The sequence below is a fragment of the Mauremys reevesii genome, linkage group 2 (genome assembly GCF_016161935.1).
Source record: "Mauremys reevesii isolate NIE-2019 linkage group 2, ASM1616193v1, whole genome shotgun sequence".
Classification (NCBI taxonomy): domain Eukaryota; kingdom Metazoa; phylum Chordata; order Testudines; family Geoemydidae; genus Mauremys; species Mauremys reevesii.
Window position 1 is genome coordinate 266,192,860 of NC_052624.1, and position 27,601 is coordinate 266,220,460.

At 41.9% G+C, this 27,601-nt stretch overlaps 1 protein-coding gene and 1 long non-coding RNA gene across 2 annotated transcripts in view; one reads left to right on the top strand and one right to left on the bottom strand.

Moving 5' to 3' along the window:
- Positions 1 to 27,601, top strand: part of FER1L6 (fer-1 like family member 6) — a 109,084-nt gene that overhangs the window by 38,909 nt on the left and 42,574 nt on the right. The window contains exons 12-22 of the mRNA XM_039527810.1: positions 769 to 877; positions 3,383 to 3,569; positions 5,883 to 6,003; positions 7,475 to 7,575; positions 8,199 to 8,289; positions 9,844 to 9,963; positions 11,755 to 11,907; positions 17,497 to 17,683; positions 18,381 to 18,505; positions 21,700 to 21,834; positions 22,460 to 22,609. Coding sequence (XP_039383744.1) covers positions 769 to 877; positions 3,383 to 3,569; positions 5,883 to 6,003; positions 7,475 to 7,575; positions 8,199 to 8,289; positions 9,844 to 9,963; positions 11,755 to 11,907; positions 17,497 to 17,683; positions 18,381 to 18,505; positions 21,700 to 21,834; positions 22,460 to 22,609 — 1,479 coding nt within the window. The remainder of the gene's footprint in view (positions 1 to 768; positions 878 to 3,382; positions 3,570 to 5,882; positions 6,004 to 7,474; positions 7,576 to 8,198; positions 8,290 to 9,843; positions 9,964 to 11,754; positions 11,908 to 17,496; positions 17,684 to 18,380; positions 18,506 to 21,699; positions 21,835 to 22,459; positions 22,610 to 27,601) is intronic.
- On the bottom strand, positions 4,312 to 17,089 carry LOC120399504. Its single transcript, XR_005595199.1, has 3 exons — positions 16,586 to 17,089; positions 5,237 to 5,349; positions 4,312 to 4,488 (listed from the first exon to the last, which is right to left on the bottom strand). It is a non-coding gene; the product is annotated as an uncharacterized LOC120399504 (long non-coding RNA).

Sequence of the window (27,601 nt, forward strand, 5' to 3'; positions counted from 1 at the left end):
TTATAAAGAGGACAATGATCAATTATTATCATGCCGACAGAAGTTAGGACAAGAGGTAATGGGCTTAAACTGCAGTAGGAGTCATTTAGGTTAGATATGAGGGAAAAATGTGTCATTATAAAGATAGTTAAACGATGGAATAGGCTTCCAAGGGAGGTTGTGGAATCCCCATCACTGGAAATTTAAGAATAACTTGGACAAACACCTGTCATTGATGATCTGGGAGGTTTACTTGGGCCTGCTACAGCAAAGGGGGCTGGACCAAATGGCTTCTTGAGATTCCTTCCAGCCCTACATTTCTATGATTTTATGAAGTGACTCTGAGGAGCCACAAGGGGGCAGCACAGATGTGAAAACTCTAGGGTTGGAATTCATTAGAATGCTATATACTGTAGTCGAACTACATCATTGCTCGGAAGTTATATTGCCACAATATGCTTAATATGACTTATTTCAAGAGAGTGAAATTTCACTGTTGCACTGAAACAAAAATAGACAGATAATTTGTATGATTGTATGACAGTAAGTGAATGCGCTGAAACCATTCATAGAGACTTCCGTGCAGTGCTTAATTTGTAATGAAAGAGGTGCTGGGGAGCAAGCAATTAGATGCCAAGGCTCAAGCAATTTTTTTTATGTTCATAACTGATGTGACAAGCCCAGAGGCACTGGGGCTCAGCCCTGGCAAGTCTTGGCATAAATTAAGCGCTGCTTCTGTGTACTAAGAAAACAATAAAAGGTAAAACCAATGTCATTTCCCCCCCACAGATCCACAAAGAGGACTCTGAGGAATTCCTTCTCTTTGGGGCATTTTTTGAAGCCACGATGATTGACAGGAAGGTTGGAGATAAACCAATAAGCTTTGAGGTTTCTGTTGGTAAGGATGTGTAAAACGCTTCTCCAATGAAGGAGTTAAGTCTCAGTGCATCAAGGTGACTATGTTATTGAAGGGGCTGACTGCAGAGAAATACCTATAAATTTCAATTAATCTCTGAACATCATGGCACTGGGTGTCACAATTTTTCTGGTGTTTCCTTCTTCCACTCAACCTGGAAGCACCGAGCCTTTGTTGTTTTCCAGTCACAGTTGGATTCCATAGGTCCAAATCTTCTCATCTAGCGCCATCTAGCATAGTAGACTGTGTCTTGGGTATCTCTGTGAGAGTGATGAATCGCAAGGACTATTCGCCCCAAGCTGCAGATCGCTTTGCAGCAGCTACTGCAGCTCCCATGGCTCTAATGGATCCTCTCTGCAGGGGATCTGGTCCGATCCTACTGACACCCTGGCCCTTCCTGCATGCTTGTGTAGAGGAGATCAGTGCAGATCTAAGAACTCCCTCTAAGAAGCCTGGCTAAATCCTGCCCTCTACTGGTTCTGCTGCACAAGGGCTCCTCTGCAGCTGTAGTGGCGGGGCCAGGATTTGCTCTAAGTGCAGCATAAAGAGAAAATGAAAGATCTTTTTATAAATGTTAGCTGAACATTTCCAAACCTCAGAAAGATCAGTTCCAGGTGAAAGCCTGGATTGAAACTGATTTCACCTGAAGGACTCTGCCCATCCTTTCTTGGTTTACCGACCCTAAGGAGGTCTCTGTGCACAGTGACAGTCCCGTATTTTCCTTATGTTCGCTCACGTGTCTGGATATGTGTTCCTTCTGAAGAATGTGAGTGCAGGGAGTGACCGCTTAGGCAAACAAAGCAATGTGTAATATTGACTTACGCTGACATTCAGTGGGAAAATAAACCAAACTTAACAGCAAGCTCATTTGTGTACTTGTGCAATAAAGGCCAAAGACCAGTTCGCATTAGGAATTAAAACAGGCATTAAGTCTGGATCTGAAAACTGGTTCTGGCACCCTCCAGCTTTGTGCATGTTTGGAATTGGGATCCAAATGTGGCTAATAGCCATTAGGCTGAGCCAAAATCTAGGTCAGAACATTGTAGCGTCTGAGATTCAGACCCCAATTTCAGCCTCAAGCCCATCTCTAATTAAAATTGTAATAGCCAGTTTGATACATACCCTCCTCATGTCAACTGACAACTGCCCTCTCTGGTACATTTCTATAGGTATGATAGTACTGTTAGATGAAATTTGTGCATCATGAGTGCAACATGATCCCCACAGCACTGCTGTTAATAACGCCCCCTCTGAACCCATACAATGCTAAATTAGCTTGAATGAAAACAGGCTTTAACACATCTGAAAACAGCTTTTGTAATTAGGATCCATGTGTTGCAAATAGCAGATACAATCACCATTGAAATTTCATACACACGCTGGAAGCTGGGGCTACAATTCTCTACTGTCCACTCCAAAAATTCAGGTACCTTTTAGAATTTCATTAGCTAATGTCAGTTCCATATTCTCTCTGTGGGCCAGCTACTAGAGGGCAGCATCACTCATTCAAAGGCAGCATATTGCTATACCTTGTACAGCAGTCCTGTATTACCATTTAATGGAAATAACCACATTAGCCTTATTCATCTTGTTGGGGTGGGGCCTGGACAGATAATGTGGCTAACCCTTGCTGCCATAACCAACAGACAACAGAGCATTGTCAGAATAGTCAGCTAAGTAAGAGGTGGGGGCAGAGGGGTTCAGTTGGAATCATTTTGGGGTTTTTTGTACATGGGAATTGTCTGCTTTGTGCTTCACTCCAGAAATTCTACAAAAGAATTCTCCGGCTCTAACTTTGTAATGAAATCTGTAAAAATATCTCAAACTTTGCGGAGCTTTTAACTAAATCCATACCAGCTGGATCCCAGACATTCACCAGTCTCTGCACTCATTATCAGGACATGCTCCCTCCGATCCCTGAATTTGCCAGAGACTAATGTTTCTATCGAACAGTCTCTTGGACAACACGGATGTCTGTTGTGAGCACATAAGGCTTCACGCTATTGTAAAGCTCCCCAGTGTAAAATCATTGCAAGAGGACAATCCAGCTCTTGCTGTATATGGACCATCATACAGTGGTTAAACCAGTGGTTCTCAAACTGTAGACTAGGGATTACTGGAAACAGATTCCCCAGAGAGCTGATCTGTGGAGACCTGGCAGGTCACTTGGTGCTTCCAGGCTCTTCACTGCAAAGAAAAGCTCCTGTAAAGACAGCTAGAAAAAAAGGAGCAGGAGTTAGCTTAGGTATCTCTACTAGGGGCAGTTCCTGCACAAGAGTAGGAAATAAGGAAATGGGAGCTGCTCTAAAGGACTGGAACAAATAAATATATCTACGTTCCTATATCACTTTTTAAAAACAGGCTAATACAATTTTGAGGTGCATTAACAATAAAGCAAAGAACAGCAGTTCACTCAGGTTTATCACCCTATCTCCTACGTGGCCTGATTCCATCCCCTGCCCTTATAACCTTGTTTTGTATCTCTAGGTAACTTTGGAAATGTTATTGATGGAGTGTCACCAGAAGCTGGTAGTAAAAAGAAGGGACATGAGGGAGAAGTGGAAGAAAGTGCCCCATTACTGCACGAAGGGGAGGGTGAAGCATCACGTGACGTTCCAGTACCAATGATATCCACCACCCACCCTGAGAAGCCACTCCTCACAGAAGGAAATCGGTAGAACGTTTGAACTTCATGACCTTAATGTGTAGCTTTCTGGCTTTTGCCCTGTAACACTAGGATGTAGATTTTTTATTTAACAATTGCTAACAGCACTGAACAGCCTATTGTAGAATGTGCTAAAACATAATTGGCCGGTGTAAATCAGGAAAGCCCTATTCAAGTCAATGGATCTGCCTTGGGTTACACCAGCTGAGGATCTTGGATCAAATGTGGGTTGTCCTTAGAACTTTTGGTGCCTTTAACAAGACTATATTACAGTGCCACATGGTAGAGTCAGAGAAGGGAAAGTAGTTTTTTCAATTCAGCTCAGTACAAATTTAGGGCCAGAGTCTAATACCCTTAATGACAGTGATTAGTACCTTACTCTGTAAGTAGCTCCGCTGAATTCAGTGAGACTACATGAAGAGCAGGTATTATTCAAGTGAACAAGGGTATCAGAATCTGGTCCCTATTTTGCAGATAATCAGATTTCCAAAACATTTCAAGATCTAGAAAATAAGATTTAAATAACAAATAATAGCACAGATGGCGGGGGGGAGGGGGGAAGGGAGAACAGAAGAACAGACGATGGAGAGTTGTTGGAGCAAAAAAATACAAAAAGAAGTTTGTAGATGGACTTGTTAAAGTACAGAGGTGATTTTCTCTCACACTCACACATTTCATTTCATTTCATGTCAAAGATATCAATAAAACACAGTAGTAGATAGAACTATTCTTGACATTACTGAGTGCCGAGCAGAGGAAGTTCTATAATACAGGACGCCCAAAACTTGACAGTACCTCTTCCTGTAGGCTTCAAGGCACTGCCAGCAGGAGTTATAGACATAGGGGCCATCTGGGAATTTTGGATCTAGATCTCTGTTTTGGTTTCTGAACCTGCACAAAGTTCAGAACTGTTTGGATTGGGTCCTTCCTGACAGTAAATCATGCAATAAAATTAAATAATGGTCAGTGAAATTAAGGAGAAATGAAAGACTTTGTAAGACTTTTCTTTTACCTTTTCTTTTTTTTTTTTTTGGCACTACAGAGATGAAAATCATTGTCTGTTAAGAATATAGTTGCCCCTCTTCTCTCATAATAGTACTACAGAATGGGCTCCTGCTGGGTTATTATCCTGTAAAGCAGACTGCAGAATTTTTAGTTTTTCCCCTGACAGGAATTTGGGTTTAAATAGCTGCAGTAAAAGAATGAAACATTCTTCAAAGCTGTAATTCCATTTTTAGCTTGCTCAGATATTTCTAAAGCTTTCTCTCATTAAGGATCCATTTCCCTCTAATTTGTGTAGATATACATTGTTTTTTTATTTTTCTCTTCTCATGGTGTCTGTAGCCACTTGAACTGCTGGGGGCATCAGACAGCAGGAATGTCATTGGTAATTGTAATCACTGTCACTGAAAGGATATTCCTAATATTAATCAGTACTACAGTGGGGCATTCCATACGTCAAATAAATATTGTGCTAACGCCCATAAATTAACAGTAAAAACAGAAACAAAAAATCCAGTTTGGCATTTCACACTGCTAGTAGATTAACAAAAGTATAGAAAATGGCTTTCCCAACCAGTCATATGCAACTCCTCCCACCCATGCAAACAGGCACCAGTAAATTGCCAGGAATTTTTCATATTTAATATAACAATGTATAACAAGGACAAACTAACCATGAAAAAATGACTCTGTTCAACTCCTCATAGCGAAATTAATGATAGGATGTCACGTCTCATTCTTCTAAGAGTACAGTGTTCTCTATCACAATAGGGTCAAATCGTCCCCTCTGCAAATACAAAAACAAAACAATACCAGCGATCCTAGAAAGGGTCAAGAAGCTCTGGGAATCGTAATTCAATGAGTTCCCATCATACAATTCCCTGGGGGCTGAGTGTATGGATGGATTTTTTCTTTTCCCCAATAGTGTGGGCCAGTGTGGCCTTTTGTGACCTTATGTTGAAACGTTCCCAATTAATAGGATGTTGCTAAAGATAAGGGTGCAATAAAACCCAGTTTAGTTTTCAGGTGCAAGTCTCTAGGACAGTTACATTTAGTAGCAAACCACTAGGAGACACTCTGAATGATACAACCCAACTTTATTAAAAAGAAAAGTGATTAGTTAATCAAACAGGCATGCAATTACTACTTACACAAACGCTACTCTTATACTCACACTCAAAGATGAAATGGTGTATCAATGGGTGGCCAGTCCATTGACAACAGAGTGAAGTACACCCATATAACCCTGGCAGCCAAAGATTTGGCCCGTTATTTACATTTGATTCCAGACTGCTCACAGCATTTAATGTATTTTCACAGGAACTATCACTACTTGCCGTACGATGAGAAGAAGCCCTGTGTCTATATAAAGAGCTTCTGGGGAGATCAGACCTTCCGACTCTACTTGTCCAATGTCCTAGAGAAAATGGCAGATCTGTTGGTAAGCCTGGTGCTACATATGGTCAGAATTTGTTGGAAAGTATCTGTCAAAACCTTTTTTTTTGATGGAAAATTGGGTTTTTGACTAAATAAAAACCTCTGTGGAAAGTGTCCGTTTTCCTCAGAAATTTTCAATTTCCGCCCCCTCAGAATACTGAAAAATTTCAGTCAAAGACCAAAAGCATTTCAAGTGTTCTGTTTCCACTGAAAACGTTGACAAAAGCTATATTTTGTTGTTTTTGTCTAAATTTTCTATGGGAAAAAATTCCTTTTCCAGCCAACTCTGGTGTCTATCCTGTCCAAATAAGCCTATGTAGCTCCTGGCCTGTAGAGACCCCAGCATGTTCCTGGGCTGCCATAGGAAGCTTCACCCTGTCCCGCTGAGGAAGCAGTTACGTAAAGCCAGTCTTGGCATTATGCAGCAGCCTAAACTTGCTCACTTGCCAGGGATAAGTCCCGGACTCTCCCCCAATCCTTTTGCTATATAGACTGCAGTACAGCCATTCTAAATGATGTTCCAGATCACACTGAGTGTGTAGAGGGCAAAGGATTTCTTCTGGGTTGGCTAATTGACTGGGGTGGCATATCTCCAATAACAGTGCATTAGGGAAAGGGACCCTTCTCACAGTCCTTCATTCAGGGAGCTCTACCAGCATAACTGATAAGCAGGCCTGCACAGAGACTCCGCAAAGGACAGATTCCCTCCTCCCTACTTGCAGGTAAATGAATGGAGTAGCTGGCTCCCTCCACTGCAGCTGAAGCAAGGTAGCTCACAGATTGTGCAGGCACAGCAGGAGAGAAGAAACCCATGTGCTGTATTGGGAGTGGAAGGTCTTAGAAACACAGCAGATTACTTTGCTTTTTGCTTTAACCCTTGTGCAGTGGCACAGCCTGTCTCCTGAATGGAATAGCTCATTGCAGTCAGCATATGCCGCTTTTCAGAGTGTCTAAGCACCTACAGCTGTCACTGAGGTCATCTCTGAAAATCAAGCCACTTAATTGAACACCAATCCCCATTGATGTCACTGGGCATTGCATTGGGCCTTATATATGAATGTAAGTGTGTTATTTTAGGCACCCAAATTTAACTATTATGACCTAAATGACTAGCCTAAGACAATGATCTAGCTAATGGCAGATCTATATATAGAATCCAGGAAACCACAAGTCTTGTAATCTAACCACTAGAGAATACTTCCCACTCACTTACATTTACAAATTAGGTAAAAAATATGGCCCCTAAATCAATACTTTAGGCGTAGAAAGGCTGTAGAAAGGCCCAAACAGAGTCACACACTTGTGTTACCTTCCTAGGCATGTTCCAAGCTTAGCGGTATGTCAAAGCTCAGACTTTTCAAATTGCAAGATCACCTGTCTTCCTCTTACTGGCTAGACACTGAATATGTGGAGTACAAATTATTACACTGACAGCTCTTCTTTATACAACTGTTTTTTTCACACCTTGTTCTTAGGAAGAAGGATTAGAGGAAGTAAAAGATTTGATCAAGGTTTCAAAGACTGCATCAGAAGAGAAAATGAACAACATTCTATATGCCTTTATCAGTCAATGCAGGTAACCCAATTTACTAGAGGAGCATGAAGTGTACTTTATACATTGATAGCAATTTCCAGGCTATGGACCCATAAATTGGCAAGATGCATGAAAAATAAAATGAGCTTAATTTGCTGTACTTTGTATTCTGCGGTCAAAGCAGAGAATTTTACAACCTCTGGCTCCTATTTTACGCAATATAATTTTATTTAATTTCCAGGACTTGTTTTCCATCTGTCAATTACTGGATTCGATCTTAGGCTTTCTGGACTCTCAAAATAAAAAATTTATATGAGCATAATTGAGAAGCAATAAGGTGCAAGACAGACACATAAAAATCTTGCACAAGCAGAACTCCCATTGTGCCCTTAGTAAGATGGACAGGATTGGACCCAAAATACAGGCAAACCGCAAGAGTGAATTAATTTATGTCTGAACATTACAGTACAGATTGTATGTACTTCTTAACTCTCTCTAGTATGGGTGGTGCCTTCAACATTTATATTAGACTGACAATTCCAGCATCACCATCTTCTGCTTCATGCACTGTGCCAGATAACAATTTACTTGCAGTCTATATTATCAGCCATCTTAATAAGGTAACTCATAACAAATATTTCTGTATTACTATCCCCTGATCTCAGAACCTTCATCGCTAATGCCGAAAAGAAGCCCCAAGGGATGAACCAGACTGCTTTGGACAAAAAAAGACTCATGATGTGCAGGCAAGAACTGGTATGAACGGCTCCCTCTTTAAGCACTGGCACAATATATACATGAGTTAATCTTAAACATATGCAGTGTGTGTGTAGTAATTTGGATTTGGTTTCTCGGAGCCAGAGTGTTTCATAATGCATGTGAAAATTACATCCAAGGTCTTTTTTTTTTTTAAAAGGCTACTGTGTTAAGCAAAACGTTTTAAGATACTTTAAAGTAATTTTGAACATATTATTTTCAATATGGAACATGAAATAAGCAATTACAGCAGAAAGCTTTGTTCTCCTTCATACCTACCCTGATTTTACAGTAGTGTTAACTCCTGACAGTTCAGTAGAGTTAGTCCTGATTTACACTAGTTGTAAGGCACTGATTTAGCTTTGCTGGATCTGGGCCTAAGTTATAGAAGAATCAGGCCCATCATATTTTTGCTGTTTTTACATGTATCTCTCGATATAGCAATAGCTATAGATAGATATAGACAAATGTGTGTATATTTAAAAATATTCTTGTTTGATTTTTCAAAGTTAATACGGCTAGGCTGACTTTGATTTTCATTTACACTAAGCCTCGTTTACACTGCTCTGTCACGTCTGCATCCATTTTAAGTCAGAATAGCATAAAAAGATCTTACAGTAAATGAGACTCTGGCACAGAATATTTAAAGAGAATTAAATATCCATAAATATTTTATCTCCCCCTAGATTTTATGTATATACATCTGTGTTCTAGCTATCCTGTATGGCTCCCATTACTGTAGCATCTGAGTGCCACACAATCTTTATGTATGTCTCTTTGCAACAACCCTGTGAGGTAGGGAAATACTCTTCCCTGCATATTACAGATGAGGAACTGAGGCACAGATCCACTGAGAAGCTGAGACAGAGAGACTCAGTGACTTGCCCAAGAATACACAAAAAAGCCAGTGGCAGAGCAGGGCACTGAACCTAAGTCTTCTGAGGCCTCAGTTACCAACCTACCCAGTGGACCATCTTTTCTCAGTATGAGGGGATCCATTTTTAATATATACACATAGGGGGACTGATTCAGACGGTTGATAAGTACTAGCAACTCCCAGTAAAATTAACACCATCTTTCAGGAGCAGGATCATGTTAGTATCATCATAAAATATCATTATTATGCAGTAAATATACAGAGGGATCTTTACATATCCTAATAGGCCTGCATTTTCTACTATACCTTGTGGTTGCACAGTATATGTATGTATTATTTTCATGCCATTGTTTGTAGTACAGTATCGCTCAAAGCCCTCCATCAGGATCAGGGCCCTATTGTGCTAGGAGCAGTAAACACAAATTTCTGGGGACCTTCACTGTGTAAACACACACATAGGTTGGAGAAAATGCACATTTTGTATAGCTGGAATCATTTCCTGAAAGTTAATTTGTCCTCTGCTTTGAAATTTGGGGGGGGGGGGAAAAAAAGCATTTTCCAGAGTGAACCTGAGTAGCTATTTCCCCTTGCATGCGCAGTTGGATAGTTTGAAATACGTTTTTCATGGACTGGGAAGTGGATATGAAATACTTACCTATTGTCTACTCCTGTTCCAGGAAGCAATGTCCTCTGATGCCAATGGAATTGTTCAGCAACAGAAAAAAAAGATGTCAGTAGATGAACTGATGCGCGAAACACAGAACTTTGTAGAAAAAATTCGATTCTTGGTTGATGAGGTAATTCACCAGTGACATGGGACTTTACCTAGTCACAGTATCTAATGCTTTAACTAAGATGACACAAGTCTATATAATGCAGTATAATCAGTAAAACTCTGGGTTAGATCCTGACTAGACTGACTAGCTGGTGATCCCCACTACTCTATATCCCCTCATAGGCACCAACTCCATGGGTGCTCTGGTGCTGGAGCATCCATGGAGGGGAGGGGGGAGTGGGTGCTCAGCACCCATTGGCGGCCCTGCCAATCAGCTCCTTCCCCTCCCCCTCCCACATCTCCTGCCCCAACAATCAGCTCCTCCCCCTCCACAGCTCCTCTCATCTGCCAGTGATCAGCTGTTTTGCACTGTGCAGGAGGCACAGTGGGGAGGGGCAGGACGCACTTTGGGGGAGGGTCAGAACAAGGTGGGAAGAGGAAGGGCGGAGGTGGAATGGGGGCAGGAAGAAGTGGGGTGGGGCCTTGAGGGAAGGGGTGGAGTGAGGGCATGGCCTGGGGCAGAGCAGGGGTCAAGCACCCCCAGGATAATCAGAAAGTCGGCGCTTCTGCCTCACATACCGCCCTTGACATGGGAATGTCCTGGGAAATGGGGTTGTGGCCAGGGCACTGTGACATTGGCAAACTGGATAGACTGTACATACATTTGCCTAAATAAAGAATATTAGGCCTCCATGGTGAGATTTCATCTGAAAGTAAACAATGAATCTAGGGCAAAAGAAGCACCTAACTGAAAGGTGCAGGATGGAGGAGTAGTATATAGGGTATCCCATAGGGGTTTCTACACCCTCTGCCTGCCACACAGCTGTGCGTGTGCAGGCTTCACTTGCACTAGCGTGAGAGGTTGTGGAAGAGGGGGATTGTGACCGGTGGATCAGTGATTACATGGAGGATCCATGGTGAATCTCTCACTCTCACACAAAAGAGGGTAGTGCATGAGCCCTGTTGTAGTCTCAGCTAGACAGTGTCTGTACTGCTGTTCCATGTGCCTGGGAGAGCTTATTCAACCATGACCTCATAGAAAGTAGAATGGTGGGTCCTGATTCTCATTTTCCCTAAGGTCGTAGGGTAAATGAGTATCAAGCCCATAAATGTTAAGATCAGAAGGAACTATTATGAGTGTCCAGTCTGACTTCCTGCATAGCACGGGCCATATATTTTTCACCCAGTGATTTTTGCATCAAGTCCCATAACTTCTGGTTGAGCTAAAGCATCTCTGTTAGAATTACAGCCAGTCTGATTTAAAGACCTCAGGTGATGGTGTATCCACCATGTACCTCGTAAGATTCTCTATTCAAACTTTACAACTTATTTCTAGTTTGAATTTCTGTAGCTTCAACTTCCAGCCACTGCAGCTGGTTATGCCTTTATCTGCTACATTAAAGATCCTTTAGTATGTGATACTTTTCCCCTGTGTAGGCCCTTATAGCCCATGATCAAGTCACCTACTAACCCTCTCTTTGATAGTTTGAACAGAATTTAAGCTCCTTAAAAGCTTAAAACCTTAAAAGGAACAAACTCTGTCTGTGCTCAGGAACTGAGGTTTGGGCAGATATGTATCATACAGTCCGGTATATGGATTTTTAAGTGTGAATTGATAGATTCTCTAGATTATGATGCTTAGCTGTCTCTTCTCAGGAAAGGCTGGCTTTGTCTTGTCAAATTGTTGAAAGGAGTCAGCTCTTGTTAACTAATGTTTAACAAAAATTAATGATAGTTTCTCATAAAAATAGCATTTGTTAATGTAGCTCTAGTGTTCAAAGCATACAAGTTCTGTTCCATGTCATTTTAATAGCCGCAGCATACCGTGCCTGATGTGTTCATCTGGATGCTCAGCAACAACAAAAGAGTTGCATATGCAAGAATCCCAGCAAAAGATGTGTTCTATTCCCCAGTGAATGAACAGAGAGGCAAAGACTGTGCGAAAATTAAAACCCATTTCCTGAAAGTAAGTCTGAGACATTTTGATCATTTACAAAGATGTTTTGAGCAGATAACTCCATGGACACCATTTTTATCCATGTTTCACTCAGCCCACACATGTCTACCTTAAATATATGCAGAGTGAAATTATGCAGGAGATGATTTCATTTGAGATACCAGACATCTGAAATCCGATCTGCAAGGAATCTGTGGGTTTATCTATATGATTTAGATCCATATTTCTCAACCAGTGGGTCACGACCCCTAAGGAATCACAAAAGGCAAATCGGGGGACAAAAGTATTGAAACCTTCATTGCAATCTAAAGCAAATGAAATCTCATTCCCCAACTTCACCTCACAGCCTCACCCTTCAAGGCTAAGTATGCTCTGTCAAATTCTCAAAACACACACACAAATAAATTCTATTGGCTTAGCATTGTTGTCATGGATACATTTTTACTCTTATAGAAAAATTGTGTTAGATTATATAGATCAGTGTTTCTCTACCTTTTCAGGTTAGTGACCCCTTTTTCTATCTATTTTATCTCTATTCTCTACCTGTCTGTTTTGCTTTTAATACCATGCTCATCATCATGGTGTCTAAGTAATTAATCCCCTGGCTTCCTGCTTCTGCAAAGTGTACCATAAATCCAAACTGTGCATATCTATCTATCTATACACGCACAAATAGATGTAAATTGTTAGAACATCACTAAACCTTTCTTCTCTGACCAATACATTATTAAGCAGCATTTGAAAACTCCAAGGAAAACTCCAACAGATTGACATTCACCATGCTCAGACAATGAGGAAGTGCAGAGATTCAGACATAATATAAACATGGCTGTTTATAACTCCAATTTAAAATGTGCATGTGAGATACATGTTGGTAGTCCATTGCTGATGACGACGATATTGTAGCAATTCTCAGCTATGGCTACACATATGACTCTGAAGTCTGAACCCTGATGCACAGAGTTGGCTACACGAAGGGCATAGGAAGCCCATATCTATGATGATCAACGATGCAGCTCTGTGGTGCTTTTCACGTGCAGTCTGGAGATGATTTCATAGATCCTGCACAAGCCTGTTACATGCTGATCTTGTCAAGAGACTGCCAGTGTGTCCTGTCCTGAGTCATTTGCTCAAGTTCTTTGAGATGGATTGCAGCCCACTGGAGACTGCTCTTGAGGTTATCTTTAAGGGCGTATATGGACAACACTTCCTTCTTTTGCTCCCCACACAAGATCTGTTTTGGGAGACAGATCTTCCATTCTGATATGTCCGGTCCACCTGAGTTGTGTTCTCAATAGCATTTCCTCAATGCTTTGTTGTGTTTGCCCTTTCAAGGATCTAAAGATTGGTCCCTCTCTCCTGCCAGTGAATGCTCATTATTAAGGCTACATATTAGTCACGTGTATTTTTAGTAAGCATCATGGACAGGTCACGGGCAATAAAAAAAAGTCATGCCCCCGTGACCGCTCCATGACGTTTACTAAAAATACCTGTGACTAAATTTTACCTGCTGGGGGGGGGGCGCTCCTGACGACTGCTGCTGGAGGTGGGGGCAGCACTGGGCGATACATCTTCTGTGTGGGGCAGCCCAGGGCCCTGCTGCAGCAGGGGGTGGCCTGTGTCCCCCTATCACTGGAGGCGGGGGCGGCCTGGGGCCTCGCTGCTGCTGCTTGTGGGGCAGCCCCGCCACTGGTCTGGGTAGGGGGCAGCCCGGGTCCCTGCCACCGCTGTTGCGGGCAGGGGGCAGCCTGGGGCCCTGGCGCCACCTCTGCTGGTCCAGGTGAGGGATGGCCCGGGGCCCCGCCGCCTGCACTTCTGGTCCCGGCCCACTGCTCGAGGGCAGTGCTGGGAACCAGCTGCCTAGAGCAGCGGCTGGTATGGCTGGCCTGGGGGCTTCCCAGATGCTGGGGTGGTCCTGGGGTCAGCTGCACCAGTCTGCAAAATTCACAGAGGTCACGGAAAGTCCGTGAATGATTCGCAGCCTTACTCATTATTGAGCGGAGGGAATGCTTGTGAAATTGCTCAAGCTGTTAAATGTGCCATCCATAAAGAGTCCATGTATGAGATCCATACAGGAAAGATGTTAGATATCTAAAATATTGAGTAATATATTTGTCCGACAAGACAGTTTTAGCAGTGTTATACAAACCGAGGTAACATGCACAGTAATAGTAGCAACAATGGAATGCAGTCACTGTCCATCGGCAACATCTTGAAGGAAAAGCCTGGACATTCTGGAATAATGAGCAATGGTAACATTGCTTATTAAATTTATAGAAACTCATCACCTAAGATGATTGTTGGAACCATGCAAATAAAACTAGTCAGCAGATAGAGGTATCCAGCCTTCTGCTAATCATCAAGAGTAATTTATTGTGCATCCTACTTACTGCATGCAATAACATTTCAGTTCATTTCTACTTACAGTTCTTTTTAAAGAGGCTTCTTGAATTTTTTAGAACTTGCTTATGAGAAATCTCCTCCAGGTCTAGCAAAATGTTCTATTTTATTTGAATTAAGTAAAACTCATTTTCGAAGCAGTCATTTCAAACACAAAATGAAACTGTCATTAAGATACTCTGGTGCAGCAATTCTATTTATCAGATCAGATTAAACCTCAGAGGCACAGTACAAGTAGTTCTGTTTTCACTTGAAAGAAAGTTACAAGTAGGAAACACTATGGATAACCCAGAAGGTGGGATGTTTCCCCTCTGTTTAAAATACAACAGTTGTTGCATACCTGACACACTATTACACTAGGTGAAACAAAAAGGCACCAGTTAAATAATCATCAGTTGTTAGGGTCTGTCAGGAAAACATTGCAATGTAGTGACTGTCTAGTCACTTTTATGTCATGAATTGCTTTAGGACTAAGCCGTGTAAAAAAGCTGAATTAAACAGCTTGATAGAAAAAGAGAAAAATATTGTAGAAAGTATTGTCAAAAAATGTAACATTTTATGTTGGAAAAAGTTTTGTCAAAAGTTTTCTGACTTGCCCTACAAAGTAATATTGACTTATTTAGGAGCTGCCATAATACAATAGGAAAACAGCCATAGACTGGGAAATTTAACATAGCAAACACCAGAGGCAAATGTATAGCTATTATTTAGCATGAAAAGGCTTGTGCACTATCCCACTGAAAACAAACTTTTACAACTAGGTTTGTTAGCTATTCCTTGCTTAGAATCTTGAAATACATTGTACCAAATAGGTCACATGGCCATCATCCCCATTATGACTTCAGATCAGCAGGGCCTGACAAAATACATTCTAGAATACTTAAGGAAGTGGCTGAAGAGATCTGAGTCATCAGCCATTATCTTTGAGAAATCATGGACGACGGGAAAGATCCCAGAGAACTGAAAAAAGGACAAATATACCACCTATCTATTAAAAGGAGCATAAGAACAGCCCAGGGATTTATAGACCAGGCAGCTTAACTTCAGAACCCGGAAATATAATGGAGCAAATAAACAATTTGTAAGCACCTAGAAGATAATAAGGCGATAAGTAACAGTCAACATGGATTTGTCAAGAACAGATCATGTCAAACCAACATAATATCCTTCTTTGACAAGGTAACAAGCTTTTTTAAATGTGGGGAAGCAGTAGATGTGATATATCTCGACTTTATTAAAGCTTTTGATACTGTCTCACATGACCTTCTCATAAACAAACTAGGGAGATATAGCCTAGATGAACCTACTATAAAGTGGGTGCACTGGTTGGAAAACATACTCAAAGAGTAGTCATCAATGGTTCACAATCCGCCATATCGAGTGGGGTTCCCCAGAGATCTGTCTGGAGTCTGGTTATGTTCAATATCTTCATAAATGATTTGGATAAAGGCACAGAGAGTACATTTATAAAGTTTGTGACAATACCAAGATGAGAGGGATTGCAAGTACTTTGGAAGACAGGATTACAATTCAAAGCGATCTTGACAAATTGGAGAAATGGTCTGAAATAAACAGGATGAAATTCAATAAGGACAAATGCAAAAGTATTAAACTTAGGAAGGAATAATCAATTACACAAATACAGAATGGGAAATGACTGGCTAGGAAGAAGTACTGCAGAAAAGTATCTGGGGATTATAGTGCATCACAAACTAAATATGAGTCAACGATGTAATTCTGTTGAAAAAACCAAACATTGTTCTGGGATTTATCAGTAGAAGTGTGGTAAACAAGACAGGAGATGTAATTCTTCCACTCTACTAAGCACTGATAAAGCCTCAGATGGAGTGCTGTGTCTGGTTATGGGCACACTTTGGGAAAGATGGGGACAAATTGGAGAAAGTCCAGAGAAGAGCAGCAAAAATTATTAAAAGTCTAGAAAACATGACCTATGAGTAAAGACTGAAACAATTGGGGTTTGTTAAGTCTGGAAAAGAGAAGACTGGGGGGGGGACATGATAACAGTCTTCAAGTTCATAAAAGGTTGTTATAAAGAGGAGGGTCATATATTGTTCTCCTTATCCACTGAAGACAGGACAAGAAATAATGGGCTTAAATTGCAGTAAGGGAGATTTACGTTAGACATTAGGAAAAACTTCATAGTGGTACAGATAGTTAAGCACTGGAACAAATTACCTAGGGAGGTTGTGGAATCTCTATCATTGGAGGTTTTAATGACAAGTTAAGCAAACACCTGCCAGGGATTGTGTAATGGGGTTCAACTCACCACTGCAACACCTCCTGCTGGCTGTCCTGAGAATTAGCTCTGGTTCGCCAGAGTGCTTTCATCTAGTGGCGTCTCACCACCATCACTTCTGCTATCAGGACCAGTGTCACTCTTAGGACCGCACTGTCCTCCTCTAGACACAGCCCTTCGCCTATGCCCCATTCACGTCTCTCCCCACCTTCCGGGAGGCCAGCAGTCCTCTGTCCAGCCACTTTCCTCAGTGGTAGGCTGCAGTCCAACGTCTAGCCACCTGCAGCAGTGGCAACTGGGGCCAAAGGGGGGGACAGGGACTGGCAGTCACACACAGCATCACCTCCAACCCCCGCCATCTATTTCCTTGGGCCACTTCCCCATGGCCCTAGCACCTTCTCCACCCTTGTATCATGGCCTCAGTTTGGCAGCGGTCAGCCGGGAGATCTCTCATGCTCCCCTGACCCCGCCCAGCACTGCTCAGACCATGGTGCTGTCTCTTCTCCCTCCTTCAGGGCAGACAGTCCTCACTCCTCAAACTCCAGGGAGTGACTGACACTGCTCTGTTCAGCAACCCTTCTTATGAGGCCCAAACTGGCCCTAATTGGCTGTCTTTCCAAACCTTCTCCTGATTGGCTGTCTCTACAAACCCTTTCCTAATTGGCTGCCTCCTACACAGCCTCCCTGGGTTGCTTTAACCCCTCTTCTGCCAGTGTGGGGCCAACACCCCACCACAGATGGTCTAGATAATACTAGTCTTGCCTCAGTACCTATCAAGGTCCCTTCCAGTCCTACATTTCTATGATTAAGTAGGCATATCATTTATCAGCATATCAACTGAATGGATGCTCCTCTCTTCAGCAGGGCAGCTTGCCCAAACTATAAATAACATTCAGTGATCTCTCTTACTTTGTATTTGTTGGTGACATATGTTTCTTCAGTTACCAGGAAAACGCCTGCCGGGTTGGAATGTACATGCAAAAGTAGACACCTATCTGTGGCTTGGTTCCATCAAGTATTCCCATAACATTATGGAGAACTTACCTATAGGACATGAGACTGAAGTGCCCTCCACAGCTGGAACAGGGCATCATGCTGCTCCTTCACCTGCCAATCTGGTGTACAAAAGTAAGACAATACTTCTGCAGTACAGTAGCAAGGATACTTAGCAGTAGTGTGGAACGTTAAACATACAGTGCTCTAAATTAGGAGGGCAACAAAACATCTACTTGATGTAATTGCATTTTCCCCCAAAAATGCTTAAATTACCATTTTAGCACATCGTTTGATCATAGCCACTGACTATGGCACCACCTTAGCAGCTGCTGAATGCTTAGAACTTCCATTGAGGGACATGGAATCATAGACATTAGAGATGGAAAAGACCCACTACATTATGCCCTTCTCTCCATATCCCTCTCAGTGCAAGATTGTTGCCCTTAGCACATGTTCCACTGTTTGTGCCCCTTAGTTTTAAATGTCCCAAATGAGGAGCCTTCCACTAGATCTTTTGATAAAAGCATACATGCTTGAATTCATACTAGATGATAAATATACATAGGAAGACAGTATGGTCAAGTGATGAGAGAAAAGACTGGAAATTAGCACAGCTGGGTTACAACCCTGGCTCTGACACTAACTTTGTGTGAATTTAATCTTTCTGCCTCTCAGATACTCCATCTTCAAAATGGTGATCGCACTTTCCTATCTCATTGGAGTGTTGTGAGGCTCAAGGTTTGGGAATTTGTGGGTGGTCCTTTTGGTATTCCCATGTATTCATGGCATTATTTCCCCCAAACTGATAACATTGTATTCATTGTCACAGCTCAGCACTTTTTCCAGTTAAGAGCCCACATGTATCAGGCCAGGGGGCTGATTGCAGCAGACAGCTCTGGACTTTCTGATCCCTTTGCCAAAGTAACGTTTGTTTCGCACTGCCAGACCACCAAGGTAAGTTGCAAAGTCTTCCTTCTCCTTGGGTAAATAAGGAACTGAGATGTCTCATTAAAGTGGTGAAAATGGGAAAACATTTTGATTCTTCAAAGGAAATCAGGAGTTACCTTACCAGATCAGATCAGTGGTCCATCTAGTGCAGTCTTCTTTCACTCTCAGTGGCCAATATTAGATGTTTCAGTTTCCCTTTCTGTAAAATGAGGATAATGCTTAATGAAAAACTACTTAACTACCATACTGAGGTGTTGTGATGGGGGAGGGATAGCTCAGTGGTTTGAGCACTGGCCTGCTAAACCCAGGGTTATGAGTTCAATCCTTGAGGGGGCCACTTAGGGATCCAGGGCAAAAATTGATCCTGCTAGTGAAGGCAGGGGGCTGGACTTGATGACCTTTCAAGGTCCCTTCCAGTTCTAGAAGATTGGTATATCTCCCTTTATTACCTTAATTCATTGGTTTGTAAAGCACTTTGAGATCCTTAGATGGAAGGAGCTCCAGAAATGTAAAGGACTAGTGTATTATTAAGACAAGTGGTTACTTATTTGCGGTATCTCTTAGTGCTAGTCATAGTGTATATTATATCATAGCACTAATATCCAGCCATGTGAATACCAAGTGTGGTTGAAACCAGAAGTCTTAGCACAGCTATCTGTTTTGAGGATGTGCCTGTCATTAAAGAGAAACACCACTGCCATTCTAGCTCTTGGTGTGATTAAATTAACAAACATACGATCAGGGACAGCTGCTTTGATGGCATAGCATATGTAGAGTGAGTCACCAGATGCAGCCTTGTATCTTCTCTCCAAGTGTAATTGGTCTGCAGGCTGCCTTAGACTCCAGTTAGACTAGTGCCAATCTGTTTTGACTCCTTTGGATGTTAGATTCTCTGAGATTATTGGATCGAAACAGCAAGTGCTGGCTGGGTTGTATCTCTCTGAAATTACCCCAATTTAGACTTTAAGATTAGGCCATTTCCACTGGCAAGGGGACAGATACTGCATCCTGCATCCCCTCCACTATTTTTGTGTGTGTAAAGATCAAGGCTGAGTCACTTTTAAAAAAATCTCAAAGCGCTGCTGTGGCCATGAGAGTCAGTTTGGCCCTTTGGAATGGAGTATAGTAAAGCACAAGGATGGTTTCAGAGAGGCATTACCAGGTAAAATGCACACCTGGTGCAGAGGCTCTCTGCACTACTTAAGTCCTGAGAAATAGTTGCTCATTGAGAGGCCTCGTTAGGGATGCCTTTGAACTGGAGACCTCCAGACCAGCCCCACAGAGATTGGCATGAAAGGCATTTTGGAATGAGCCAGGAGTTCCCTGGGGACAAGAGAGGGGCTTCTACCCAGATCCTGGGGTTTCAGTATGCTGTGCAACCAGTACAAGGGACAGCTGATTTATTACCCATGGGGAAGGTGGGAGGGTTCTGCATGGCAACCCTGCATAGGGTGACCAGATGAGAGGAAGAAAATATTGGGACACATGTGGGGGCGGGGTTGCTGGTGGAGCAAAAAAAAAACAACCCCCAAAAAGTACCGCAAAATATCGGGAAAAATTGCATCCCGACCAATCTTTGCGAGACAAACGCCTAAATATCGGGATGGTCCCAATTTTATCGGGATGCCTGGTCACCCTAACCCTGCAACCTGGCCCAGGCTTGGGTGGGAGAGTTGGATTTCACTTTCACTCACCTAGCTTGATGGGAAGAACCCAGCTTGACTCTCAGAGCCCACCTTAAGTTTGCAAGGGTGGAAGTTCAATAACCCACTATTTCACTTGTAAACAGAGCACATTTGACACAGAAATCATCGAGAATCAATAAATGTGGAACCCAAATCAAACTATTTTTATAGTCACTTTTCACAGTGTAATAACGCTTTAAGAAAAATAATGTTTAACCCCTTCTGGCTCTCTGAAGGAAGTTTCTATAGCAGCAGATTCTGGGGTCTAGGGGAAGGTTTCTCTATCCAGGTAGCTCTCTAGAGTCAGAGGGCCTGATTCTGCTCTCACTTATGCCTGTTTTACCCCCATGGTTATGACCAATTGAGTTAATCTTGGTTTACCCCCATTGTAGTTCTCTGGATGTCAGTGGAGTTGATCCTGGTATAAGTAGCCTACCTGAGGGCAGAATCAGACCCACATATGACAGCACATTGTACACACAAAAGTGTGAAGTAACATAGTGTCTGAATAAAATACTGCAACAGGCAGTCATTTGAATTGTTTTAGAATGGTGTCCGCCGAGCTCCAATAAACCACAGTGAAAGGAGACATTTCCATTTAACAGAACAGCAGCAGAGGACGAGAGTCAGATTTTGCAGTGGATATTTTTTTCTTTAACATTTAACATTGGTAGATACTTTTCCTGCCAAAGCAACTAAACTGTTGTCTTTGAGGAAGTGCCTGGAGCAGCCCAGCATGTCTGAAGTGCAGCAGCAAATTGAAAGGAAAAATTAAAAAAAAATACGGATTTGTTATGAATTTATCAATAAATTACCTTATCCAATAAGAACATTGCAAGTTATTACTGGCATCAGTATTTGAAGAAAAATGACTTGGAAAATGTTTACCTCACAGAATGAACAAGTGGAATACATTTTGTGCAAAGTCCTTCTTTAACTATACAGGGCCTGATCCTGCAGTCTCCAAACGGGCAGCCTTCCCACAGACTGCAGTATGAGGTTTGCATGCACAAGGACTGCAAGATATAAAGTCTTATTTCTGGTTATTTGTGCAGGAAGAGCTGGTAAGGCAAGGAGGGAAAGAGTGGGGAGCTTTTACAGCTCAGAATGCACATGGGCGGTATTCATCTGCTTGGGAAAGACTTTCAATGCACTTATGAAGGCCCATGTTAGGGTTTTAAGGCCCCAGTCTAGCAAACTATTTAAGCACATACATAATTTTAGGTACCTGAGTAACCTCGTTGAAGTCAATGGGACCATAGTCACATATGCGTATTATGTGCTTTGCTGGACTGGGCACTAAATGAGGCTTGCATGGTGCATGGGTTCTGATGCAGGACCTCTGCAGAGGTGAGTGACATTTAAAATAGGCCTTGTGCTGATTCTGTATTTCACTCTCTAATAGTTTAGTTTAGGCCGCTTGAAAAGATTTTATCATGGTGCAGCCACTTTCTGCTGGAGCACACCAGTCAGTCTTTTAACAGCCTTCTTAAAATGCTGTTTGTTTTTCACTAGATCATTTCTCAGACGTTATCCCCTACGTGGAATCAGATGCTGCTGTTCAATAACATTGTGCTCCATGGTGAAGGGAAGGAAATTGCTGAATTCCCACCAGTGATTGTCATAGAGCTGTTTGATGACGATGCAGTGGTAAAGATGAAATGCCTCTTATTAAAAAATCTGAATTGTTGCGATATAATGTATTATCTATGTAAAAATCAAAGCTATGTCATTTAACAGACGTTTAAAAGTAGCTTCCCTGGCCATGTAAATCAGTTTCTGGCCCTTTAAAATGGAGATTAATATTGTAATGGGACGTAGTCTGAGAACCAGTCCTCAGTTACGTCTTTGTAACCTCATTGTCTTGTCGTTCCAGCTTGACCCTCAGATCCAAAAAGGGGTTTGCAATAGAAACATCCTTTTACTTGTACACAGTTGTAATTATTGTATTTATGTATATCCAGAGACCCAAATTTACCTCCAGCCCATAGAAATCTAGCACCATGTCATTGCTTATTAGGATACTGCCTTCAGAATTGCTGAAATGTGAAACCAAGGCATTGGTAAACTTCAGATGAGTTTTAAGAAATTCACCTTCCTTCATTTCAGTAGTTGCCATCCATTGTATTTTGCTGTGAATCTCACTGGGTAGTTTTGTCATATATATATTAAAAGCCCATTTCCCACATTTGGATCGAGGGCGGGCAACCTAAGGCTGCTGCTATGTTTAGACTACTTACAAAATAACCTGAAGTATGTATCCTTATTTATCTAGGGTAAATCAGACTATATTGGCTCAACAGTAGCTGCCCCTGTGGTAAGACTCGCCGATCAGAAATACGAGCCACCTAAACTGTCTTATCACCCAGTGCATTGTGGAAATCTGTCTGGAGGAGACCTTCTTGCTGCATTCGAGCTGCTGCAGGTGAGCTAGAATCATTTGAATATTAACGTTTATCTTTGGGGCTCATAGAAGCATTTAGGGTACAAAGAGACACCGTGGTCCCAGTCTTGCCCTCACTTATACAAGTGCATCCCTTGTTAAATTTAGTGGGAGTTGCACTCAGGAAAGAGCAGACTTGGAGAGCAGACTCTCCTTTACATCTCATATGCCTAGAACATGATGCAGTTGTCATTCCTGCTCATTCTGCAGTTGGAGCAATAAACACTGCCCCTACTTCCACTGCTGCTGGCCCTCTGAATCCCCTAGCCTGGCTTGCCTCGCGTTTCCACTGGTTTTACCCTGCTCCAAGCCTATTGACTGCAAGGTAAAGTGTGGCTTTGTTCTGGGAAATGACTGTGTAAAAATGGCATCTTCTTACTGCTCCCTAAGTCTGCGTATATCTACACTACGGGATTATTCCGATTTTACAGAAACCGGTATTTGGAAACAGATAGTTCAGAGTTCTATATCTTTAACAACACTAATAAGTTACTACTACTTACTCTTATTACCAGTATGGAGGCAATGTGTGTAAGGAGCAAAGAGTCCTGTGGCACCCTATAGACTAACAGACGTTTTGGAGCATGAGCTTTCGTGGGTGAATACCCACTTCGTCGGATGCCACAGGACTCTTTGCTGCTTTTACAGATCCAAACTAACACGGCTACCCCTCTGATAATGTGTATAAGGGAGAGTTAACTGGGTTCTGTTCTGGCTGTAGCACATAAACCGAATTGTTAACCAGTTTCCAGTTGCAGGGCTGAATTCTCATATCTGGGCATGGCTTTGCAAATGCACAAACAAGATACAAGACAGCTTGACTTTCAGATACTAAGAAGAATTTTCAGAGCTGACAGGTAGAAGAAACTTCTTCTTACTTGTAAACTGAACAAATTTTGTTCTGAAATCAGTGAGACATAACATGTAAAACACACAGACCCCCATGATGGCATTTTAATAATCACCTGCCAGAATAAAATTGCAATTGAAAGCATGTGGGGCTAATTGTTTCCCCAATTAAACCTAAATAACACCCAGGAGGGGAAACACCAACTTAGTGGGGTGTAATTAAGGACAGAATCTTGCACCATAATCGATATTTTTCTCAATTTTTAATCTAGTCCATGTTTCTAGTGAACAGAGCAAACATTCTGTTTTATTTCACTTTTATCTGGGCCACGGGAAACAGCACAGCATACCAGAGTGATCTAAAAATATCTAAGGCCTGAATGAAGAGCTGAAAATAAATATAAAAATGACCCAGCGCTGGCATTCAGCATTCTCAGACCCTCCATTGTTTGTCTTGGTGATTACATTGTAAAGAATGCTTGTTTTCACCACAGATAATGCTCAAGAGCATGTGCTTTAAAGAACCATTCAAAAAAAATGTGTGAAAACATATGAGAGGCTCTAAAGCATTCTCAGAGGCCTGATGTGCTGGCAGTTTATTTCTAGTATCAAAGGATTCCTGATGATGCTCAGTAAGAAGAAACTTTACAATCACTAATTCGCTCTGTACTTCTGAGACAATAACCCTTTCAGCCACGTACCACATTAGATAGTTCCGATCTACAAACTGGTGTTTGTTTCAATTCAGGCTATTTTATAATTGGAAAAACAATATGTATGAGAGAAGCTCCCTTTTTGAAATTACTGCGGTAGTTCTAGGTCACTGCAAAAGGGTTAAAGTTGATTTCAATATAACAGAGCAGTTGAGCCACTTAGGCTGTGGCTACACTTGCATTTCAAAGCGCTGCCACGGCAGCGCTTTGAAGCCCTAAGTGTAGTCAAAGCGCCAGCGCTGGGAGAAAACTCTCCCAGCGCTGTCAGTACTCCACCTCCCTGTGGGGAATAACGGACAGTGCTGGGAGCGCGGCTCCCAGCGCTGGGGCTTTGACTACACTGGCGCTTTGTAGCGCCGCAATTTGCAGCGCTGCAGAGGGTGTGTTTTCACACCCTGCTGCAGTGCTGCAAATTTGTAAGTGTAGCCAAGCCCTTAGAGAAATAGGAGATTAGAGAAACAATGACTAATAGTGGATACTTGCTAGTCTTAATAGGTATGCAGTGCACATATCTCCACTGCTACAATGATCTCCCCCACCCCACAAGACACCTTTCAAGATCCATGGATCCTACACTCGCCTATCACAACATGTGGTGTACCTCATCCAGGGCACTGAATGCCCCAGTAACAGTTATGTGGATGAAACCAGACAATTGTTATGCTCTGGAGTGAACTCAACAGGAAAATGAAAAAAGACAAAAGCATCCTACCACCTGTGGGTGAACACTTTTCACAAAGTGATCATTCTGTATATAACCTATGACTCCTCACCCTCAAAAGAAACATGCATAACACATTCAAAAGACCGTCCTGGGAGCTTAAATTCATGACTCTTCTAGACACCAATAATCTTGGACTGAACAGAGACACTGGATTTATGGTTTATTACAACAATCTGTAACCCGCTGACCCCCTCTTTGTGTCTTATGACTGCAGAGGTGGTAATGGGCCACTCTACCTGGAATGTTCCCTTACAATATGTGCTAACTACTTATGCTCGACAATCTGTTCCATCTTGCATGTAGCTGTGATTTACCTCTCCCAGACCTGAAGAAGAGCACTGTGTGGCTGGAAAGCTTGTTTCTCTCTCCAATAGAAGTTGTTTCAACAATAGATATCATCTCACTTCCTAGTCTTGATCATTTGCAGTCATTAAAGATCACAGAGCACCCTTCTTGAGAGCTAGGAATGCTGGTCAGGACATCTTGGAATGGTTCCCATCTGTGTAATTACTAGAATTGTCTGGAAATGTTCTCCCTGAAATGTCACACTAAAATTTACACCATTTGAGTTTATTTCACTCATCACATTTTGTTTTGATTCAGTGACTATGTGCACATCAAAAACATGTGAAAATTCCAATGTTAACTTTTGAATTTTGGCTTTAGAGTCTCACAGCCACCTTTTAACTCTGGATGGACCCACCACAGGTTGAAAATGGGCTTATTTTCACTAGGGAAAAAGCTCCTTTTAAAAGAAAAATCTGGCCAGCTTTTTAAGAAAATTTTTACAAAAGGTTTGTAAGAAGGTGAAAAGAATCAGTTTTTGAATAGTTTCCTCTTCTGCTGAAAAGATTTTTAACCCTCTAGTAATTACATTTCTCCTGACCCCTAAAATTCCCCCATGCAATTTCAGCTCAATATGGTGTAATTCATCACTTCCTATCCTAAACTGTGTCACACTGGCACTGGACCAAAATCTCCTCTTAGTTATACCAGTGCAATTCCTCGGAAGTTGATAGAGTTTCATGATGGAATAGAGAAGATTCAGCCCAGTGTTTGTGATTAAACAGCTGCTGTGTTTCACCATGTTAGGGAAGGACAGGGGATAGGAGCCCGCTTTTCAGTTTATAAAGTGCTTTGGGATTGCTTTGGATGAGAGGCATTTCTGTATATAAATATGAGCTACTGTTTTGGTTTATTATTATTATCACTGTACTGTGTAATGCTGTCACTCTGAGATGTTTACACCTTTCTGTTTTCTGCACCCACAAGGTAGTAAGGGAAATATCTCCTCTTTCTTATAGTAAATGAACTTTCCACACAGCAGCACATATCAGGACATAGAAGACAGATGGCTCCTATTTAAAAGAAACAAAAGATGTGAACTTTACGGGTCCCCTGGTGACTCTCTCATTGCCTTAACATTTAAGTGGCAATAATTATAAAGCACTCTAGACACTATATCACTATTACTATTTCCCAGAATCCTTACCCTTTCAGTTGTGTGTGGTCATTATCACACCAGGGCGCATCTATCTGATCTAATTTAATTTGCCTGTAGTTAACCAGAAGACATTTCAGATCCTTCCTCTCTAATCCTGTCCGATAGCCACCTCTTTATGTATTATGTTTCATAATGAAGCCAAACACAATTTCTTGAGCAAAAGGAGGTAATCTGTGAAACAGAAATTCATAGTTTTGTCAGCGTTAGAAATTGAGTTTCTGGTAGAAGAGGTCAGTGCCCCTTTGGCTCAGCCTGGAGTGGTAGAGGAAGAAAAGGTATATCGAACATTGATCTACTGTAGAGAGATTGTGGGGAAGGGCACCAGCTGGCTCCTGAACATTATGGAGGGAATAAAAGGCCAGGGAGCTTCCCCTTGGAAGGCAGCAAGAAAATGGGAGAGTCTGAGCATGACTGATGCGGGAGATTAAGCTGATATTCAGTTGATATTCAAAAGTCAGAATAACGTGAATATTATGACCCTCCCTTTCCCAGTCCCCAAATAAGACTATGATGCAATCAGCCTCTTCCCCATTCCTAGACTGAATTCAGAGGCCCATACACTCATGCACACAGCGCACAGTGCTAAGGGCTATTTGCATGCAGGATTTTGCTGTACAGAGAGAGGGCCCAGTCTTGAAATTTGGGACAGGAGCTGAGTATTCGCAAACATAGATGACACATCTCTCTAGTTTGACAAGTCTTCCAAACTGTGCTGTGCCCTGTTGAAACAAAGCCAGGCAGAACTAGCAGAGTCCCACTCACCTTCAGAAATAGGTCAAATAATGTTGTCTACTAGATATTTTTTGATTGATAGTTCAAAATATTGGCTGGCTCAAAAGCACTAATATTTGTACTGCTTGCTTAATGTGTGATTCCTTTCACCCATCCTTAATTCATGTGGCATTTTTAAATGAGAATCATAGCTACCGTTTTGCTATTAAAGTCTTTTGAGAGCCTGTAAGTTAGGATTTTTATTAGGTATAATTACTTCCTTAGAGTGTGCCTGTATCTACACAACAGCTTGTTGTGGTCTATCAGGTCAATAGAGCCACATTTTGAAAAGGTGCCTATGCTAGGGAAATACAACCTAGATGGAGCTACCATAAGGTGGGTGCATAATTGGTTGGAAAACCATTCCCAGAGAGTAGTTCTCAGTGGTTCACAGTCATGCTGGAAGGGCATAA